We start from the raw sequence: 18581 nt of genomic DNA, 5'->3' as shown, positions 1-18581 counted from the left end.
TACAAGTATAAAGTATTGTATTCCTAAAAGCAACATAGTAGAAGCGCAATCTAAAATATTCACCGAAATTTCCCTCTTAAACTTTCCCACCCAAAGTTGAGAAAAAAACCTTTCCACCCATAGCAGCATCGTAAAACAAAATTTTTTCTCAAACTTTTCCCTCTTAAAACTAAAAAGTTAAAAAATAAGAATTCCACCCATAGCAGTTTTGTAAAACATACGTCCGTAGGAGTCCCAAATTGATCTATCGGCAAATTTCTCACTTGAAGGATTAGGGCTTACTACCATTGTTTGAAATGTGGTTGCACATTATTATTGACAAACCCAAATTAATCTGTCAATTAAAGATAGCTCGTTGATAAAATTATTAGAGTTAGGGCTCCATCAAAGAGTTAGGGCTTAAAACCGAAGCGCACAAATCAAGCATTGAAGTTTGCTGTTCAGTAAGCTGCGGTGATGGTGAGTTCTTCCTAGCCATGTTTTGATTTGCTTCAAATGAGTTATTTGAGTTTTTTCTGTGATTTTCTTACATTTTTTAGCCTTTAATCTTACGAACGTATGAAATCACTCCCTGGTCTTTTTGTCTCTGCTCAGGTATAGTAGGTTTTTCAATATCGGGTCAATTTTTGCCTATTTATGTATGCATTATATGATACTATAAGCTATGCCAACAATGTTCAAAAGCAATGAAAGAAAAAAAAATTATTTCTTGACAGAAAGAGGATGCTAATTTATAAAATTTGGAACTTCTTTTTATAAGGATGCGTACACTATCCTCTCTGGACCTCTATTTTTGGGATTACACTGGATTTTTTGTTATTGTTGTGTATGGATCTATAAAAATGAAGGTCTTCTAGTTAATTTCAGTTGTTCAATTTGAAATTTTGGTCAAAGACCTGTTGTGTTTTATCATGTTTAACTAGCTCCATTTTGTTCCAACGATGGATAGACTCTAAAGTTTCTCTTTAACTAGATGTGGAGAATTGGGAAAAATATCATCTATGATGACTCTGTTGGTTAGCGACGTGCAATAGATTATTTAGGCTTTAAGATATGTATTATGTTCAACTATTCGATGAATTAATGACATTTTTACTGGTGTTAGTAATATGCTTAGGCAAAATCTTAGAAAATGTGAAAACGAGAAAGAGAAATGGTAGTTTAGTTTTGAGGCTTAAGTTTTCATTGGTTAACTGAATTCCTATAGGTAACATACTTGCAATTTAATAGATAACTTATCTCCATACAATAATCTTAATTTAGATAATTTGTTAACTGAATTCTTATTGACAAGGAATTAAATGGAACTGTTGCTGCTTCATTAGTTATTCTAAAACTTTCATTAGTCTAGATTGCGTCTTAAAATATCTATTGCGAAGGTTCAAATTTGAAAAGCAACATCTTTATGTAGCTGGTTCAGGTTTCGAATTCTCAGATTTTAGTGACAATAATGCCAATTTTTCTATTTGCTCATAAATAGTATTGTTAAAGAATCAAGCTGTCCAAATGCCTGCCAGATTCACTTGGTATTTTTAAAGTACCTCTCTAGTAAATAGAAGCATCACGTGCATCATATACATGTTTAGAATAGCTAGGGGTTGTGTTCTTATTTTATATCTCAATAAAGAACTCTAGATTCATTAAGGGGTGTGCACAAAACGTGGCCTTCGGTCACTGAAAAGTGTTGCCTTAGAGCAAAGGTTACGCTTGTATAGGCCACTCCTAAAAAGTGTTGCCTTAGGTTCAAAAGTGTGGCCTTTTATCAAAGGCCATCTTTTGACAGTTTTAGCCACACTTTTCTGGGGTGGTTAAAGGCCTAAAATATTGTAGTGGTTCTAAGACTATTTTAAATATATCCTCTTCTCTGATTCTCAATTGATGGTACCCCGACCTTAAGTCTATCTTTGAAAAGTACTTTGCACCCTAAATTTGATCAAATAAATCATCAATTCTTGGCAGTGGGTACTTGTTCTTAATGATAACTTTATTCAACTACCGATAGTTGATAAGTGGGGATTTTAGCCTATTATTTGCTCTCTTTTACCTGCGTTTTAGGCCTAAAATACGTGAATGTATTCCCGAAAACTAATGTAATATGCTTGCTTGTAGGAATTGATCAAAATGAGCCAAAGGAGGCATAACAACTCATAAAGGAGTCAAAACTGGAACAAAAACCAAGACTGGGCTAGGAGACCTGAAACGCGGACCGCATAAATATTGTGCGGCCGCGGAAGCCACAACGCGGCCGCGATCACAACTACGCAGTCCACAAAAGGGAGATTCAGAGAGTGCATTTTCAGGCCAAATGTTGAGCGAGGTCCGTGCCAGAAAAGTGCGGCCGCGATTGGAATTATGCGAACCGCGGTTGATGAGGTTCATAGAGTTCATATTTTGAGAAAAACCAAGGAGTGCGGTCCTCGGTAGTCTCTTACGCGACCGCGATGCAAACTACGTGCCCTGCGAAACAATGCTCAACCCAGATCCAGAAGTTAAAAACGCGGACCGCAATCAGATTTACGCGGCCGCGAAAGCATGAATGCTGCCGCGTTGAGAATTATGCGGCCGTGAAACCTCCACAGGGGCATTTTTGTCCGGAAATTTCAGCTTAGTATAAATAGATCTTTTTGACATTTTTAGGTTAAGTTATGTTTTAGCTAAGCGCGTGAGATGGTTGTAAATTCCATTTGGGTAATTTTGTACTAGAATTATCTTTCAACATTAGATTTTCATTTTTTAATCTAGTATTATGAATTTTATCTTTATTTCATCTTTGATTTCTGCTATTTTCATGAGTAGCTAAACCCATAGCTAGGGTTGTGACCCAACCCTAGTGTGGGTATTTGATGAGTCTTTAATCTTTATGGCTCGAATGTGTATGAGTTAGTAGTATTTTGCCTAATTCTTGCTAGAACTATGGAATTAGTTGTTGCAAACACTGATTCATACCTTTATGATTTAGTCTCTACTTGAGAAAGATGGACTAAGTGTAGGAAAACTAAGCTAATAAGGAATTGGGGTGAACTCAAGAAATTGATAGCCCAATTAAATGGTTAAACCTCAAGATAGTAATACCCGACTTGAGCTAATATCACTTGAATTGCGTGAATACCCATTTGGACTTGAGAAAGCCAAATTGAGCAAAGTTACTCAAACTATAGAGAGGTATAGAGTGAGTATCCGGGTGTGATAGCTATATTATGACCCCAAGTAATCACAAGATTGCCCTCAATTCTTGCTACCCGTTAGATATCTACCTAGGTGGAAGTCACTACCCTAGTCCCTTTAAACCCTTGAAAATCAACAACAAAAATAATGTACTTAGTTTCAAATATTGCATGTAATAGAATAGAAGTAGAAGTAGAAAACAAACCAACCATTTGTGGAAGTGTAATTAAGAGCAAAACCCACATCTAGACTTGGATATAACCTAATTCCAAATATTAACTCCATGTGGATTCGATCCCGACCTAGTTGGGTTAAAACTGCATCGACCACCCTCTCTACTCAATAGTAGTGTAGGCTTGGACCCGATCATTTTTTGGCGTCGTTTTCAGGGAGCTAGACAGTTTTAGCTATATATCTAAGTATGTGTGTATTTTGTTTTTCTTTCCTTCCATTTTTCTAATTTGTGTGTGAATTGCTTTTAGGTATCAAATGGCTCTTAACAATGAAGCTCTCGGAAATTTGCCATTTGGGGAGGAGGTAGATGATGATAATGTGGATGAGATTCAACCTAAACCTCAAGTACAAAGGAGAGGCCGACCGCCTCATGATAATATTCCAAACCCTTCCCCACCTCCTCCAATAGCAGCACACCGGGTGTTGCCCAACGAAGGCGATGCAAGTGCAATAGTCCCACCTCCGATTAGGGCAGGCAACTTCTAAATAACTAATGTCATGCTTACACTATTAGAACAGAGGGGTTCTTCACCGGAGCTCCACACCAAAATGCCTACAAGCATCTCAAAGGTTTTGTTGACACGTGTTGGGGGAGCAAGCAAACCAATGTTTCTAAGGACACACTAAGCTTAAGGATCTTCCCATTTTCTCTAAGGGGAAGGCTTTGGATTGGCTAGAAATGTTACCCAACCATTCCATCACCACTTGGGATGAGTTGGCCGAGAAGTTCATCACGAAGTTCTTTTCTCCGAGACATATGGCAACACTAAGAGATGAGATCCTTGCTTTTAAACAAGAGCCAAATGAACCGCTGCATGAGATTTAGGAAAGGTACTAGACCATGGTTAAAGACTGTCTGAATAATGATATGACCGAAGCCATGATCCAACAAACATTCTACCGTGGCATCAATACAACAAACCAATGTGTAGTTAACCAACTCGCCGGTGGGGGGGGGGGGACTTCACGAACACGCCATATGCTGAAGCGTGTGAAATACACTTGATGAGATGGCAGATATATCCTCGGCGTGGCAAAGTAGAGCCAATGTGCCACAAGGTGACCCCAATGTTATTCACATGCATAAGGAGCTACATGACCACGACCAAGCTATAGCCGAGTTGACTGCTACCATGAACCAATTGGCTAAAGCTCAGTTGCAACAAGTTCAAGGGCCAAATCAAGTGAATGCCATGGAAGGGGTAAATATGATGATCAACAAGAGAAGGCAACGAGGTTAACAAGTTTAAAACAATCCGGACCAATTTGAGCAAAGTGGTAGTGGGTACAATCAAGATGATTCCTATGATGATCAAAGTGAAGAGGTGCAACATGTCAACAATTATCAAGGTCAACGGGGCAATGCTCCGAATCAACAACAGTGGAGATCACAAGGAAATTGGGGAAATCAAGGTCAACAAGGAAATTGGAATAGTGGCAACAACAACAACCAAAGCAATTGGGGGAACAACAATAATCAAAATTGGGATAACCAAGGAAACCAAGGCAATTGGGGTGGCAACAATAATAGTAATTGGGGAGGCAATAACAATCAAGGGGGTTGGAACAACGATAATCAAGGGAATCGGGGGTCAGGCTTTCAAAGGCCTCCGATGTATCAACAACTGAATAACCCGCCTCTATTTCCTTCACAAGGTCCTAGCTCTTCTAATAATGAGATGGGACGGATTGAATCCATGTTCGAGCAAATGATGAAGAAAAATGCCAACTCCGATGCCCAATTGGACTCCCATAACACTTCTATCCGCAACTTGGAAGTCCAACATGGCCAAATTTCTCAAGCTTTGAATACTCGCCCTAAGGGGGCACTACCAAGTGATTCGGTAGTAAACCCGAAGGGTGGGAACAATATGGGCCATGCTATGGCGGTGACTACAAGAAGTGGTAGAGGTGGAGTTGCTAGTATCTCGAATCCAAGAAAGCTTGTGAGTGATAATGTGATGGCGCAAGATGATGATGAGTCGAACAATGATGTGCAAGTGAATGATGAGAATGTGAATGATGAAGTGAGAATAGACATTAATGACAACAGAGAGGAGACATAAAATGATGTGAACCCATCTAGGTAATATGTGATAGACATACCGAAAACAGTAGTGCCCAAAGCCAAGGCTCCTTTGCCAATACCTCCTCCACTATATCCTCAAAGGATCACAAAGCCAGACAATGAGAATCAGTTCAAGAAATCTATTGATATGATGAAAAGTCTGTCCATAAATGTGCCTTTGGTTGATGCTCTCGAACAAATGTCGGGATATGCCAAGTTCATGAAGGACTTGGTAATAAAGAAGAGATCAATGAACTGTGAAATGATCAAAATGACACATCAAGTGAGTGCCATTGTGGCCTACATGGCTCCAAAGTTAGAAGACCCCGATGCCTTTACAATCTTGTGCACTATTGGTAGTGCCGATTTTGCCAAAGCTTTGTGTGACTTGGGAGAAAGCATTAACTTGATGCCATATTCTATGTTCAAGACTTTGGGGATTGGGCAACCAAGGACCATATCCATGAGGTTGCAAATGGCGGATAGGACAATGAAGAGGCCATTGGGGATAATTGATGATGTGCTAGTTTGGGTCGACAAGTTCATACTTCCCGCAGATTTTGTAATACTTGACTGTGAGGTTGACTAAGAGGTTCCGATCATATTGGGGAAACCTTTCCTAGCTATAGGGAAGGCCTTAGTTGATGTGGAAGCAGGGGAGCTCACCTTCCGGGTGGGCGATAAAAAAGTTGTGTTCCATGTTGCAAGGCAATGAGGCAGCCTGTTATACCTCATGTTGTCATACACGAAAGTACGCCATAAATAAATTGATGAAAACTCGTAAAATAAGATGTTACATCCCGCATTGTCGTACGTTAACTTTCATCGTAAGTTAATCGACGTAAGTTTAGGAATGAGATTATTTTGATATTATAAGTAATGCTATTCAAGCAAGTGATAAGTAAATTCGTGAAGGTGAGAGGGTAAACAAATCGATGAGAATGAATTTTGTCGAAGTTTGGCATTTTGAGATAAAATACGGTTCGGACTATAAATACCCGGTATTTGTGGACTAGTGTCATACAAGGTACCACATGACCATGGTAATAAGACGTATAAGGTGTGTTAAAAATGATTAGTATTCTAAATAATATGGGATAATTCTTAATTATGTGAGTAATTGGTTAATTATTGGTTAGTGGGAGATTAACAAGTTAATCAAGAGATTAGTGGATAATTAATTAGAATTGTGGATAAGCTTAAATGCAAAACGTGGCAACAACTTAATTTAAGGTTGATGACTCTTACAAGCCACTTGATAAGGCTTTGGCTTAGTCATCACATTGGAAAGGCTTAGTCATATACCAATAACATTAAGAATAAGATTCAATAACATTACCTCTCTCATTGATTTTTAAGAATGAGATCAATGACGTTAGTCATTGTCTTATACATCACCTTTGGAAATTAATGTTACTAGCTCATAATTTTGCAAAGGTAATGTGAGATTTCTCTGAAATACTACACGGTTCAATGTGAAATAGTAATTCAAAGAAGACCCGATACAATCTTTCTCAAGAATATCATACGGATTCTTCCCTACTTCAATCCTCCGTTACGTGTTTTAGCAATGAGAATCGGTTCAGGTATGTTAAGGCTAAGCTCTTCCTTCATTTTGCATGATCTCATCATAACACAAGTTTGATAACTAGGCATAAAGAAAAATTCATATCTCGAAATTTACGTATATTTTGCTAGTCCCGCAAGTTACGTATATTTTTCTAGTTTTGTAAGTTACAATATACTCTTTATCGGAACTTCATATACAATTGAGTATTTCCTTCTTCTAGTCAATAGAGTAGAGAGTATATATATACAGTATTAAAGTATTTTCATTACCATCGAGCTATAATTGATGGGCAGGCCCCTATTGGGCAACCTCTGGTCAGAGTATATATATACAGTATTAAAGTATTTTCATTACCATCGAGCTATAATTGATGGGCAGGCCCCTATTGGGCAACCTCTGATCAGATGGTAAGTTATATACCGAGCCTACTGTGACCGAGCGCTTATGAGCGAGCCCAATTGGTTGAGATACAAAGCCTAGTATGGTCGCGAGCCTATGAGCGAGCCTACTGCGGCATAACAGTTGTATATGTATACTGAGTCTTATAGGGTAGGACAACTATTTTACTTACTATATTGAGAGAGTTGAGTCAGTATCAGTAGGTAAGTATATCTTCATATTATCTTTGACTTCCATCTACTTGCAGTTATTATATTATCAGTTCAGTTTCAGCTTTCAGTATATTGCCTTACATACTCGGTACATTATTTCGTATTAACGTCCCTTTTCTAGGGGCGCTGCATTTCATGCGTGCAGGTTCAGATAGACAGACAGGTATACCTCCTCATTAAGTGTTGCCCGAGTTCAGCTTGATCGGTAAGCTCCATGTTGTTCGGAGTCGTCGGGTCTAGAGCTTTATATACATCTTGTGTATATATGTATATATGTTATGAGTAGGTCGGGGAGAAGTTCCGATCATAGTATATCCACCAGTAGAGGCTTGTAGACATATCCTATCAGCTAATGTAATATGTTGGACTTGTAGGCATTGTATGTATATTTGGTTGGTTTGTCAGCTGCAATAATTATGACGGCCTTGTCGGCCCAACTTTATATTAATATTTAGTTAGCATTCGCAGTTGTCTTGCAATGTGGCCCATGGTCGAAGTATGACATCATATGTTCAGATTCCCTTAGTTGCAAGTTGGTACACAAGGATAGGTGAGGCACTGGGTGCTGGTCTCTCCCCAGGTTCGAGGCGTGACAAAAGTGGTATCAGAGTAGTTCTATCCTAGGGAGTCTATGAGACGTGTCTAGTAGAGTCTTGTTTATGGGTGTATTGTGCACCACACTTATAAGCAGATGGCTATAGGGTATTTAGGGCTGTCACTCTTTCTTCTTACTCTAGATCGTGTGGTAGAGCTCACTTATAATAATTCAAATTCTGAACTTCTATTTTATTCGTAATAAGATGATGCCTACATTTAGAAAGGCGATCGATAAGAGATATAGCTGTGGAAATGTTGAGTTAGAGGAACTCGATTTTGCATCTTGCTTATGATGAGTAAATGATAGGTATTAAGCAGATCATGCGTGTACTAAAAGGTGTACGGTTGCTAATAAGGAGCTTTTAGGAAATAATACTTATCCACTCTTACGGTAAAAAAGAATAATGGAATCGGAAGTTAGGTATGAGTTGTAGAAAGTAAAAGAAGCAAGGTGAAGAAGGATACGAGGTACCCAGTTAATAAAGATTATCATTATTTACCATTCAGGAAGGGAGATATAAGCATTTTGAATTACCTTCAACCGTAATAGATGTACGTACAATCGGCCACATCTATCTCAGTCATGCCCTATGGGAGCAAACTGATATGGTTTAAGAGAAGGACATGATAGTAGGATCCGACTGGGATTAGAGTAACCCAAAATGATTAATGGATGGTTTGTGTTAGTTGACATTTCTGAAGGATGTTACAAAGGTGCTAATGGATCTCCTTGTGAGATACCTAGATGGTGCACTCTAAAATGGTACAACTAGATATGAGTACTACAAAGATGTGCAATGGAATCCTGGAAGGGGTAAATATTACCTTAGTGTGGCTCTCGTCCCTAGTAGAGAAAGAATGTTTGGAAATTTGAAGAGTTAATGGATGGAGCAAGGGGAGCTAAAAGCAAAGGAATGTTTTGTTCAAATTTTCAGAATAAAGTGGTAGATAGAAGTATTAGCAGGGAAGTACGAAGAGGGATAATGAAGCATTATGAGTGAGATGTGATACATGGATGGCAACGATAGAGTGTTACAGAATTTATAGTCAAATGAAGAAAGATACGAGAGGTGATGGGCCTTAAGACAACAAAAGAGTATAGGCCATACAGTCACATCTCCATTTCGAGAAATAAGTTCGCGACTCTAACGTAATTAACAGAAGGAAAAGTTAGACCCCAGAGTAATAGAAATCAGTATGTACTGGTGAACAAGATAAACTAAACATGAATTAGGAACTGAGTGATTTGATAATACTCAACATCAAGAGAATTTCAGACTGCATTCCGATAATAATAGAATGGACAATAGAAGAAGACCCATGATGAATTCAGAGAATGGTCATTCAGGGAGACGCTTCCCTAAAGCAAGCAATATGAGCAAAGTTAAGCTTAAGGGACTGTATGTGCCATTTACACTAAGTGTCACCACCACGAGTGATGAATTTTGTTATTCTTGGTACAGAAGGAATACCGCAAGGTGAGTAAGGTTCATTGATGATGCGAAAGGATGCCAAAGATGAAAAGGAAAAATATCTATAGGCAGGTCGTCATGGCTCCAAGTCTTAGTACTCCCCTAAAGGAGGGAATATGGAATGATAAAGGAAGAATGCGATAAAAATAAGAAAGGGATGAGATTGCACTTATCTAAATGTTACAGATATGCTATGATTCTAGAACGTTATGTAAGCATGACGTCAAAAAAAGGGAAAGTAAGGGTTCCTTCCCGGGATGTTATTGATATATAAGGAGCCAGTACGTGAGGCAAGTTAAAACAAGAAAATAACCCAAGAAAGATTACGCGGAATATGGATATGAGAATGAGCCAATGAGTAGTTAGTAGTTGATTTGTGAAGAGCCCAGTTATGCCTAGACAAGAGGATAAAGACAAATCAACAGATCAATGCAAGATAAACATAGGGAACCCCAACATGGGGAATTCATCCTCGCAGTTATGACATTGTAATACTTGAGATATATTCATATAAGAGTTGGGGAAGTTAAAAAGGTACCGTATGAGTACTAGGAAATAAAAGAGAATGCCACTGGGAAGACAGTCGAAATATTATTTCAGAAGCAACTCTACAAGCACAAGGGCGTGGAGGTAAGTAACTATGGATAATTAGAGGCGCGAAAGAACATAAAAAATTCCATCGGGTATACGATGTAATAAGCTCGCAGCTTTACAAGAGTCAGAGGGTCCTCCCTAAAGTACTACAATGAAAGACTAGCAAAGAAAAATAAGGAAGAAGGCTTCAACCTAAACTCAGTGACCTAAAGAGGAAATGGTCTTATAACAACAATCTCACAACAACATTGTAAGCACTCCAAAGGAAAGTGGCACTTATCGTGGCTAATGAACGGGAAGTAAAACTAAAAGTAATATTCGAGATCATATGAGTTGCACAAAAACTTTGGCATATGTAGGCACTAAGATAAGCTAATTATGGACGCAACAAGGGAGCAGAAAGACTAGGAAAAGTAATAGCTTATATTTAAAGAAAGTTAAGATAGAACGAAAAGAAATTATTCGATCAATAATCCATAGTTGGTTACGTTATGAACATACTTAAGGGTTCAGAGTTTTATACACGTAGCATATATGGCCATAGAAGATTTGGGTATACGTTAAAAGAAAGAATTGGGCACAGGTTATAAACGAATGGTTAAATTGTTAAAGGATTGTATAATGCATATCCCTCAACACCCATGAAAGGTTAAATAGTATAACTAATACCTTGAACCCCAAATCGGGAGATAACTTAAGCCGACATTAAGGCCGATCAGAAGAAGGATGAAACTAAAGAGTTACATCAACGAAGTAAATCAGGATTCTGATTATTGGACCCAGGAAATTATAAAAGTCGTGATTGAGAATACTGCAGAATTAATCTTAATATTAGAGGTGCAAGAGAGATAGCACAACAACTATTTTCTATAATGGCTCTACGATAAAGCTAGTTAGAAAAATACCAGCCTCAAAAGAATTCAGTATGGAGCTCCCACCGGATTGTACAGGCACCAGAGATACTAGTATTATTATAAAACTTCAAATGGTGGATGTGATTTATACCTATGTGGGAGGGAGGTTATGAAAGATAGATAGAAGAATATGAGGTGATATTTTAAAATAAGTAAGGTAAAAGGTGAACAACATTCGAAATACTCAAGTATAGAAGTATGAGAGTGGTCCATACTTTAGGTAAAGGACTAGAAGCGCTGGGATTCAGTATCCAGGAATGATAGCAGCATCGTCAGTGGCATACCTTCCAGCCTATGGTTTCTAAGTACCGAAAGATCAAATTAGAGAGTAAAAGAAGAGTTAGAGACGATGTGATGTCTCGCTTGATATTCCAGGAAAGCATAAGGGAATCGATCGCAAGCTAAAGTATGATAGAATGAAAAGGTTTTAGAAAAAGAAGAGTAAGGATACGAAGAAGGCAAGTGAGAAGGTGACAAAAGTGGATAAGTCTTCGGGATTAAGCCCTTGAAAACAAAGGAGTTGATGGTTCCTCTAAGTAATAGAAAGCTCAATATAGCCTGAATGAACTCAAAAGTGTCTAAGACTAGTAACATTTAAAAGAGATGGGATCCTACCCTGGTAGCAGAATGAAAGTGTAATTGTGATAAATAAAGGATGACATTTGGGCCTTCGCTTGAGTAATGATTGAAGAAGAAAAAAAAGGGGGAAAAGGATTTCATGAATTATAAAAGATTAGAATACCCCCATAAGGTGAATCACATCGAGATACTATAAAATACGATTATGGAAATCACTTCAAATATTCCTCGATGCAATATAAACCCTAGTGGCAAGGTATTACGTAAGAAGTTTCAAGTTATCAATGGAATATTGTAGATCAACATTAAGGTAAATCGATAATGTATGGGTAAAAGATACAAAGTACGAGATGAGATTAGGCCATTAGTCTTAGAATGAGCAGAAATGAAGAAGCGTTAAAAGACTTAGCTTTATGTATATAGGATAAGCAACGAGAGTAACCTGGAGTCTGGTCGCAGACCTCAGTAATGATAAATCAAGGTAAGAATTATGGTGTATTATGACCTACTTAGATATAGTAAAGTCATGCGGATAGATAATCGGGCCTATGAAATAAAATATAACAATATACGTAAGTTCGACAAAGTACCGAGCGAAGAACTTTAGTATTCCTATAGATGCCCATAGGGACATCTTATTAAGCTCTGTACATGGTTACAAAGTGAGGCCTAGATATTGGCTAAAAGTTGGAGGAAAAATGAAAGAAGAGTCGCATATGTGCACTTACAAAGTTAGAGTCGTACATGTTGCATGATAAAAGGTAGCAACAATTACAAGATTGGAAGGATTCTGATAACGAGTTATGGTACGAGAAAGAGGCCTAAAGGGGAAAATGCTCTGGCCTTTGGGATTCATTCACAGAACAATTACCTAGATGGCAAGAGGAGTATTAAAGTATTCACCTGAGCTATGGGTTATGAGAATGATAAGTGCATCAGTCAACATTCGAAGACGAATGTTCCAAAGAGGGAAATTATACTACACCCCATGTTTTCATATGCGGAAGTACGCCATAAATAAATTGATGAAAGCTCGGAAAATGAGATGTTACATCCCGCATTGTCGTATGTTAAATTTCATCGTAAGTTAATCGGCGTAAGTTTGGGAATGAGATTATTTTGAGATTATAAGTATTATACTATTTCAAGCAAGTGATAAGTAAATTTGTGAAGGTGAGAGGGTAAGCAAATCAATAAGAATGAATTTTGTCGAAGTTTGGCATTTTGAGATAAAATACGGTCCGGACTATAAATACCCGGTATTTATAGACTATTGTCATACAAGGTACCATATGACTATGATAGTAAGGTGTATAAGGTGTATTAAAAGTGAGTAGTGTTCTAAGTAATTTGGAATAATTCTTAATTATGTGGGTAATTGGTTAATTATTGGTTAGTGGGAGATTAACAAGTTAATCAAGAGATTAGTGGATAATTAATTAGAATTGTGGATAAGCTTAAATGCAAAACGTGGCAGCAACTTAATTTAAGGTTGATGACTCTTACAAGCCACTTGATAAGGATTTGGCTTAGTCATCACATTGGAAAGGCAGAGTCATATACCAATAACATTAAGAATAAGATTCAATAACATTACTTCTCTCATTCATTTTTAAGAATGAGATCAATGACGTTAGTCATTGTCTTAGACATCACCTTTGCAAATTAATGTTACTAGCTCAAAATTTTGCAATGGTAACGTGAGATTTCTCTAAAATACTACACGGTTCAACGTGAAATGCTAATTAAAAAAAGGTCCGGTACAATCTTTCTCAAGAATATCATATGGATTCTTTCCTACTTCGATCCTCCATTACGTTTTTTCGCAAAGAGAATCGGTTAAGGTATGTTAAGGCTAAGCTCTTCCTTTATTTTGCATGATCTTGTCATAAGACAAGTTTGATAACGAGGCATAAAGAAAAATTCATATCCCCAAATTTACGTATATTTTGCTAGTTCCGCAAGTTACGTATATTTTCCTAGTTTTGTAAGTTACAATATTCTCTTTATCGGGACTTCATATTTAATTGAGTATTTTCTTCTTCTAGTCAAGAGAGCAGAGAGTATATATATACAGCATTAAAGTATTTTTATTACCATTGAGCTATAATCGATGGGCAGGCCCCTATTGGGCAACCTTTGATTAGATGGTAAGTTATATATCGAGCCTACTGTAGTCGAGCACCTATAAGCAAGCCCAGTTGGTCGAGATACAGAGATTAGTATGGCCGACCGTCTATGAGCGAGCCTACTATGGCATAGCAGTTATGTATATGTATATATATACCGAGCCTTATAGGGCCGGAAAACTATTTTACTTACTATATTGAGAGAGTTGAGTCAGTATCAGCAGGTAAGCATATCTTCAGATTATCTTTGACTTCCATCTACTTGTAGTTATTATATTTTCAGTTCAGTTTCAACTTTCAGTATATTGCCTTACATACTCGGTACATTATTTTGTACTGACATCCCTTTTCTGGTGGCGCTACATTTCATGCGTAGAAGTTCAGATAGATAGTCGGGTAGACCTCCTTATTAAGTGTTGCCCGAGTTCAGCTTGATCGATAAGCTCCATGCCTATCGGAGTCGCCATGTCTAGAGCTTTGTTAGAAACTAAGCATCCACTAGACTGTATAGAGAACCAGGTTCTATATGATTTTCCACTGAAAATACTAATGAACCAAACTGTATCACAATCTGGTCCTATATCAGTTTGGTATAGTACTAACTGCGGAACCAGTATGTAAATAAAACACAGGATAAGTTCCCACAATATAGAGAACCAGATTCTCTAGCAGTTCCTACTATAAGCAACAGACTATACAACCAACCAGTACAGGGAATCAGGTTCTCTCATTGCTCCCACAGTAGCTCGGCAGTAAGTAATGAACACAAAGGATTTTTACGTGGAAAAATCCCAACTCAAGGGGACAAAAACCACGACCTACACTTATAGGCTTTCAACTTCACTAACTTGTAAACAACTATTACAAGCCACTTTGTAATGACTCTATTACAAAGAATTCAACTAACTTGTGGTACTCTTACCACAAGCCATTTTGTGACTCCCTAGTTACAAAGACTTTAACTAACTTGTGATGCTCTCACCACAAGCCACTTTGTCACTCTATAGTTACAAAGGCTTTTACTCACTCTAACTTGTAATAACACTTCTTATAAGCCACTTTGTAACTCTCTAGTTATAAAGACTTTAACTTATGACTAAACCCAGTCACAACATAAGCTAGGGAGTTTACGGGTTTTAGATTTTCTAAAAAAAGCTTCTAAGAAAGCTAGATAGGAGTTACAATGAAGAACAAATAATAAAGACTGAACAAACCTAAGGACTTAAGATATCTTCGATCTTGGATCAGGACCTTGAGGTTGCAGTAGCTTTGTTCTTGAGAGAGAGGTTGTTGTAAGCACTTGAGAGAGGATTTTTGTTTTTGATTGTTGCAAGTCTTGGAGAGGATGCCTTGTGTCTTGCACTAGGTTTATATTACAAAAGACATCACCTTAGTGATGTCAAATCTTAGTTAGTACATGCCTCTTATCAATGGGAAGTCACTGCTGCACTATCTACAGAAGTGTTGCATGTACAGTTACAGGTAGTCACTTTCTACAGTTGCTTTCCAGCTGTACTGTTGACATATACTTATGTTAGGGGAACACCAAAGTAATATGTCCTCAAATGGTTCCTGTGAATCTAAAGACACAATGCCTAGATTATCCTGAGTCGATTAACTTGAATGGCTGTTCCAGGCATGCTTCAAGTTCTTTATCTGGTTCTCTCATGACTTAAGTTGTTTTATCTTCCTTGTTTGTATTTATGCATGCGTGACATCACTTACAATGATGTCAGCAAGGTAGGTAAAAAGCCTTCCACAGAAAGTTGACTGCTGCACTGTTCCTTTATAATAACATTTGTGCAGGCAACAACTTTCCTGCTGGAGAGTTGACTTCATACAGTCTCCTCGGGAACTGGTAGGGACCTACTCTCTCAGCTGTTCCTTTCACTCTTCCTCACTTGAGTCATTTCTATCAGCTTTGAGTACCAGGTTCTTTTCTTTCTTTGGTTCTCTTCTTTCATTGTCTATCTTCCTCTTCATCTCGTAGGTATTCAGATTTCCAACTAGCTCTTTTATGGTCAGCTCCTGCAAGTCCTTTGATTTAGTAATAGCCTTCACCTTGCTTTCCCAAGGGCTGGATCCCAACCTGGAACTTTATGATCTCAAGATCTTGTAAATGTATAACAGGTTCCTTATCTGGTTCTGGATGGTAAGTTTGTTAGATCATCAAAATACAAAGTAAAGTACTTATGCCCAAGTTACTTGTAACCTATCAATTTCTCCCTTTTTGATGATGACAAACTTAGAATTTATATTCCCCCTAAGAACCAGATCTCCACATTGTTTCCCCTATGAATCAGCCATATTCCCCACGAGAACCAAACCTAAGGTGCTGATCACAACTAGTTCCTCAAGACTGTTTAGCAAATCATCGAAACTCAAAATACCATAACTTATCAATTTCCCCCTTTTTGATGATGACAAACCCAAAATTGATATTCCTCTTGAGAACCAGATTCCTCACATGTTTCCTGCGGATCAGGCCTATAATCAACATATTATGAGCACCGTTTCCCCTGTGAAGCAGAACTATCTCTTGAGAACCAGATTCCTCACATATTTTCCTGCATTATCAGCAACGTTCCCTCTACGAAGCAGAGGTATCTTTCATGCACAACACAACATATCAATTTGATTCCCCCATGTTGTTGACACCTATATAACTTCCCCCTTTTGGCATCATCGAAAAGAATAACAGAAGATCACAACCCAAAAGAAGTTCAGCAACATTAACTCATGCCACTTGGGCAACACAGCATAAATAGTAACAAGAACAACAAGTGAATGTCATGGCACAAAATAGAGTGATTGCCCATAGTGGAGTAATTATCACAAAGCACAGTTGTTTCAACAATACATAATATGACAATTATATAACTAAAGTACCAATGTCATTAAATATAGGTATCAAAAGAAGATAAGAATTCTAGGGATTTTGGAAGGAGTGATGGACATGGATCACTGGGCAGGAAGAAATGTAAGGGGCTAAGGCTTTGATGATCTTGTCCATTCGTTCATTTAATCTCCTTTGATCAATGATCATCTACTCTCTCAGTTCCTCCACCTGTTTCCTCTATCTTTCATTCTCACCCTTCAACTTAGCATTCTATTCATCTGAGGGTCTACGAGGACCTGGTTCTCAACCTGTCTGAGTAGGCTGAACCATCAATAAGATCACCAAGAATCTCCGCAAGCTTCTTCTCATCAGGAACAACTCTGTCCCATGCACATATAGCATTATAGTATCACATAAAACATAGATGTTTTTACTTCTTCTTCATAAACATTGGGACTTTGAAGAACAAAGAGGTGATTCTATTTTTGGAACTCAACACTGCCGAGAAGTTCGTCCATTTTTCAGCAATATCAGGGTCAACGCTCTGCCTTAAAACACTTTTTGAGACTTCAATGTCTTCTCCTTCCAAACCTAATGGCCCAACCTTTTGCTTTTGTATGGAACCATGTTCCTCACTTACACTACCATTTCTATCCCTGAGCTGCTAAGTCTCCCTCGCTCTCTTCTCAATCTATTCACCCTTATCATCTATTGCATCTTTCTCAGTCAACTTTCTTTTCTCCATTTATTTATTTGCACAAATAAGATTCTTCCACTTCATCCTCTCTTCCACAATCATCACATTAGCAGGTTACACCACTTCATCATCAATTAGCCTGCTTTTCTCAATTCTTTTTGCTGGATCAGAGGTATATTTAAGCACAAAACCCAAGAGAAATAGATCATCATTAGAATTAACATCCTAAGAAGGATTTTAGGGACTTGATCCCTCATTCAGTTCCCCTCTTTTTTAGCACATTCACCAATTTCTCCATCCTTCAAGGCTTCTACAAACCCAACAACAATTTCAGCCTTACGCTCTAGAATATTAGATCTACTCCGTTCCCTTTCAGTTAAACTCTCATCAAAATCTACCAAAGACTTTTAGGGGTTTGATTTAGATATAGTTAGGATTTTGGAAGGTGACAGAGTTATGTTTACTTCTGACATATTTGGAGAGAAGGATTCTTTTTGAGACAAGGTTGATTTTGGTTTTGAAGAAAAGAATCGATTTTAATTGGGTGTAAGATAAAGAAGTGCCTTTTTGGGGGCAACAGGTCAGTTCGGAAAAAGGTTTAACATTTTGGACTTCAAAAGTTAGGAGGAGAGGCGGGAGAAAGGCAGAGATAAATTAATGACATGATACTTTAGCAGCTTAAAAAGGCATATAAGTATTGGAGAGACTACTAACCTGAGTCACAGGAACCAGGTTCCTTGACGGTTTTTGAAAATTTTGAGCAAAGATTCCTAGAAGTTCAATGTCACTCTTACTTATTTTTGTCCTAAAACTGCCATGTGTGTATACCTATAACAATATCGATTTGAGTTAGATGTCGCCAAAAAATACTTTTTAGCATTGTACCTTTCCTTCTTAACATAGCCAATCATCGAGGGACCAGGTCCTTAGTTGAGCTTGATTAACCGCAACTCCAAACGTTTTCTTTCAAAATGTTCCCTGCTTAGTGCCTTGGTGAAGATGTTTTCTACGTGGTCCTCCGTCTTCCAGAACTTCATACAAATCAGAACCTTTTCAATATTATCCCTCAATGAGTGATGTCGCACATGAATGTGCTTTGTCCTCTTGTGTTG

At 37.9% G+C, this 18581-nt stretch overlaps 2 protein-coding genes across 2 annotated transcripts; both read left to right on the top strand.

The window, feature by feature from the left end:
- The first annotated feature begins 4409 nt into the window (after positions 1-4409).
- LOC138890288 (uncharacterized) lies at positions 4410-5465 on the top strand. Its single transcript, XM_070173663.1, has 2 exons — positions 4410-4635; positions 4723-5465. The coding sequence occupies exons 1-2, from the start codon at positions 4410-4412 to the stop codon at positions 5463-5465; spliced, it is 969 nt and encodes a 322-aa protein (XP_070029764.1).
- Positions 5466-5666: 201 nt separating this feature from the next.
- On the top strand, positions 5667-6056 carry LOC138890287 (uncharacterized). Its single transcript, XM_070173662.1, has one exon. The coding sequence runs from the start codon at positions 5667-5669 to the stop codon at positions 6054-6056; it is 390 nt and encodes a 129-aa protein (XP_070029763.1).
- Positions 6057-18581: the final 12525 nt, after the last annotated feature.

The sequence above is a fragment of the Nicotiana sylvestris genome, chromosome 4 (genome assembly GCF_000393655.2).
Source record: "Nicotiana sylvestris chromosome 4, ASM39365v2, whole genome shotgun sequence".
Classification (NCBI taxonomy): domain Eukaryota; kingdom Viridiplantae; phylum Streptophyta; class Magnoliopsida; order Solanales; family Solanaceae; genus Nicotiana; species Nicotiana sylvestris.
Note: the sequence above shows the minus strand (reverse complement) of the source record. Positions and strands in the feature narration are given on the sequence as shown.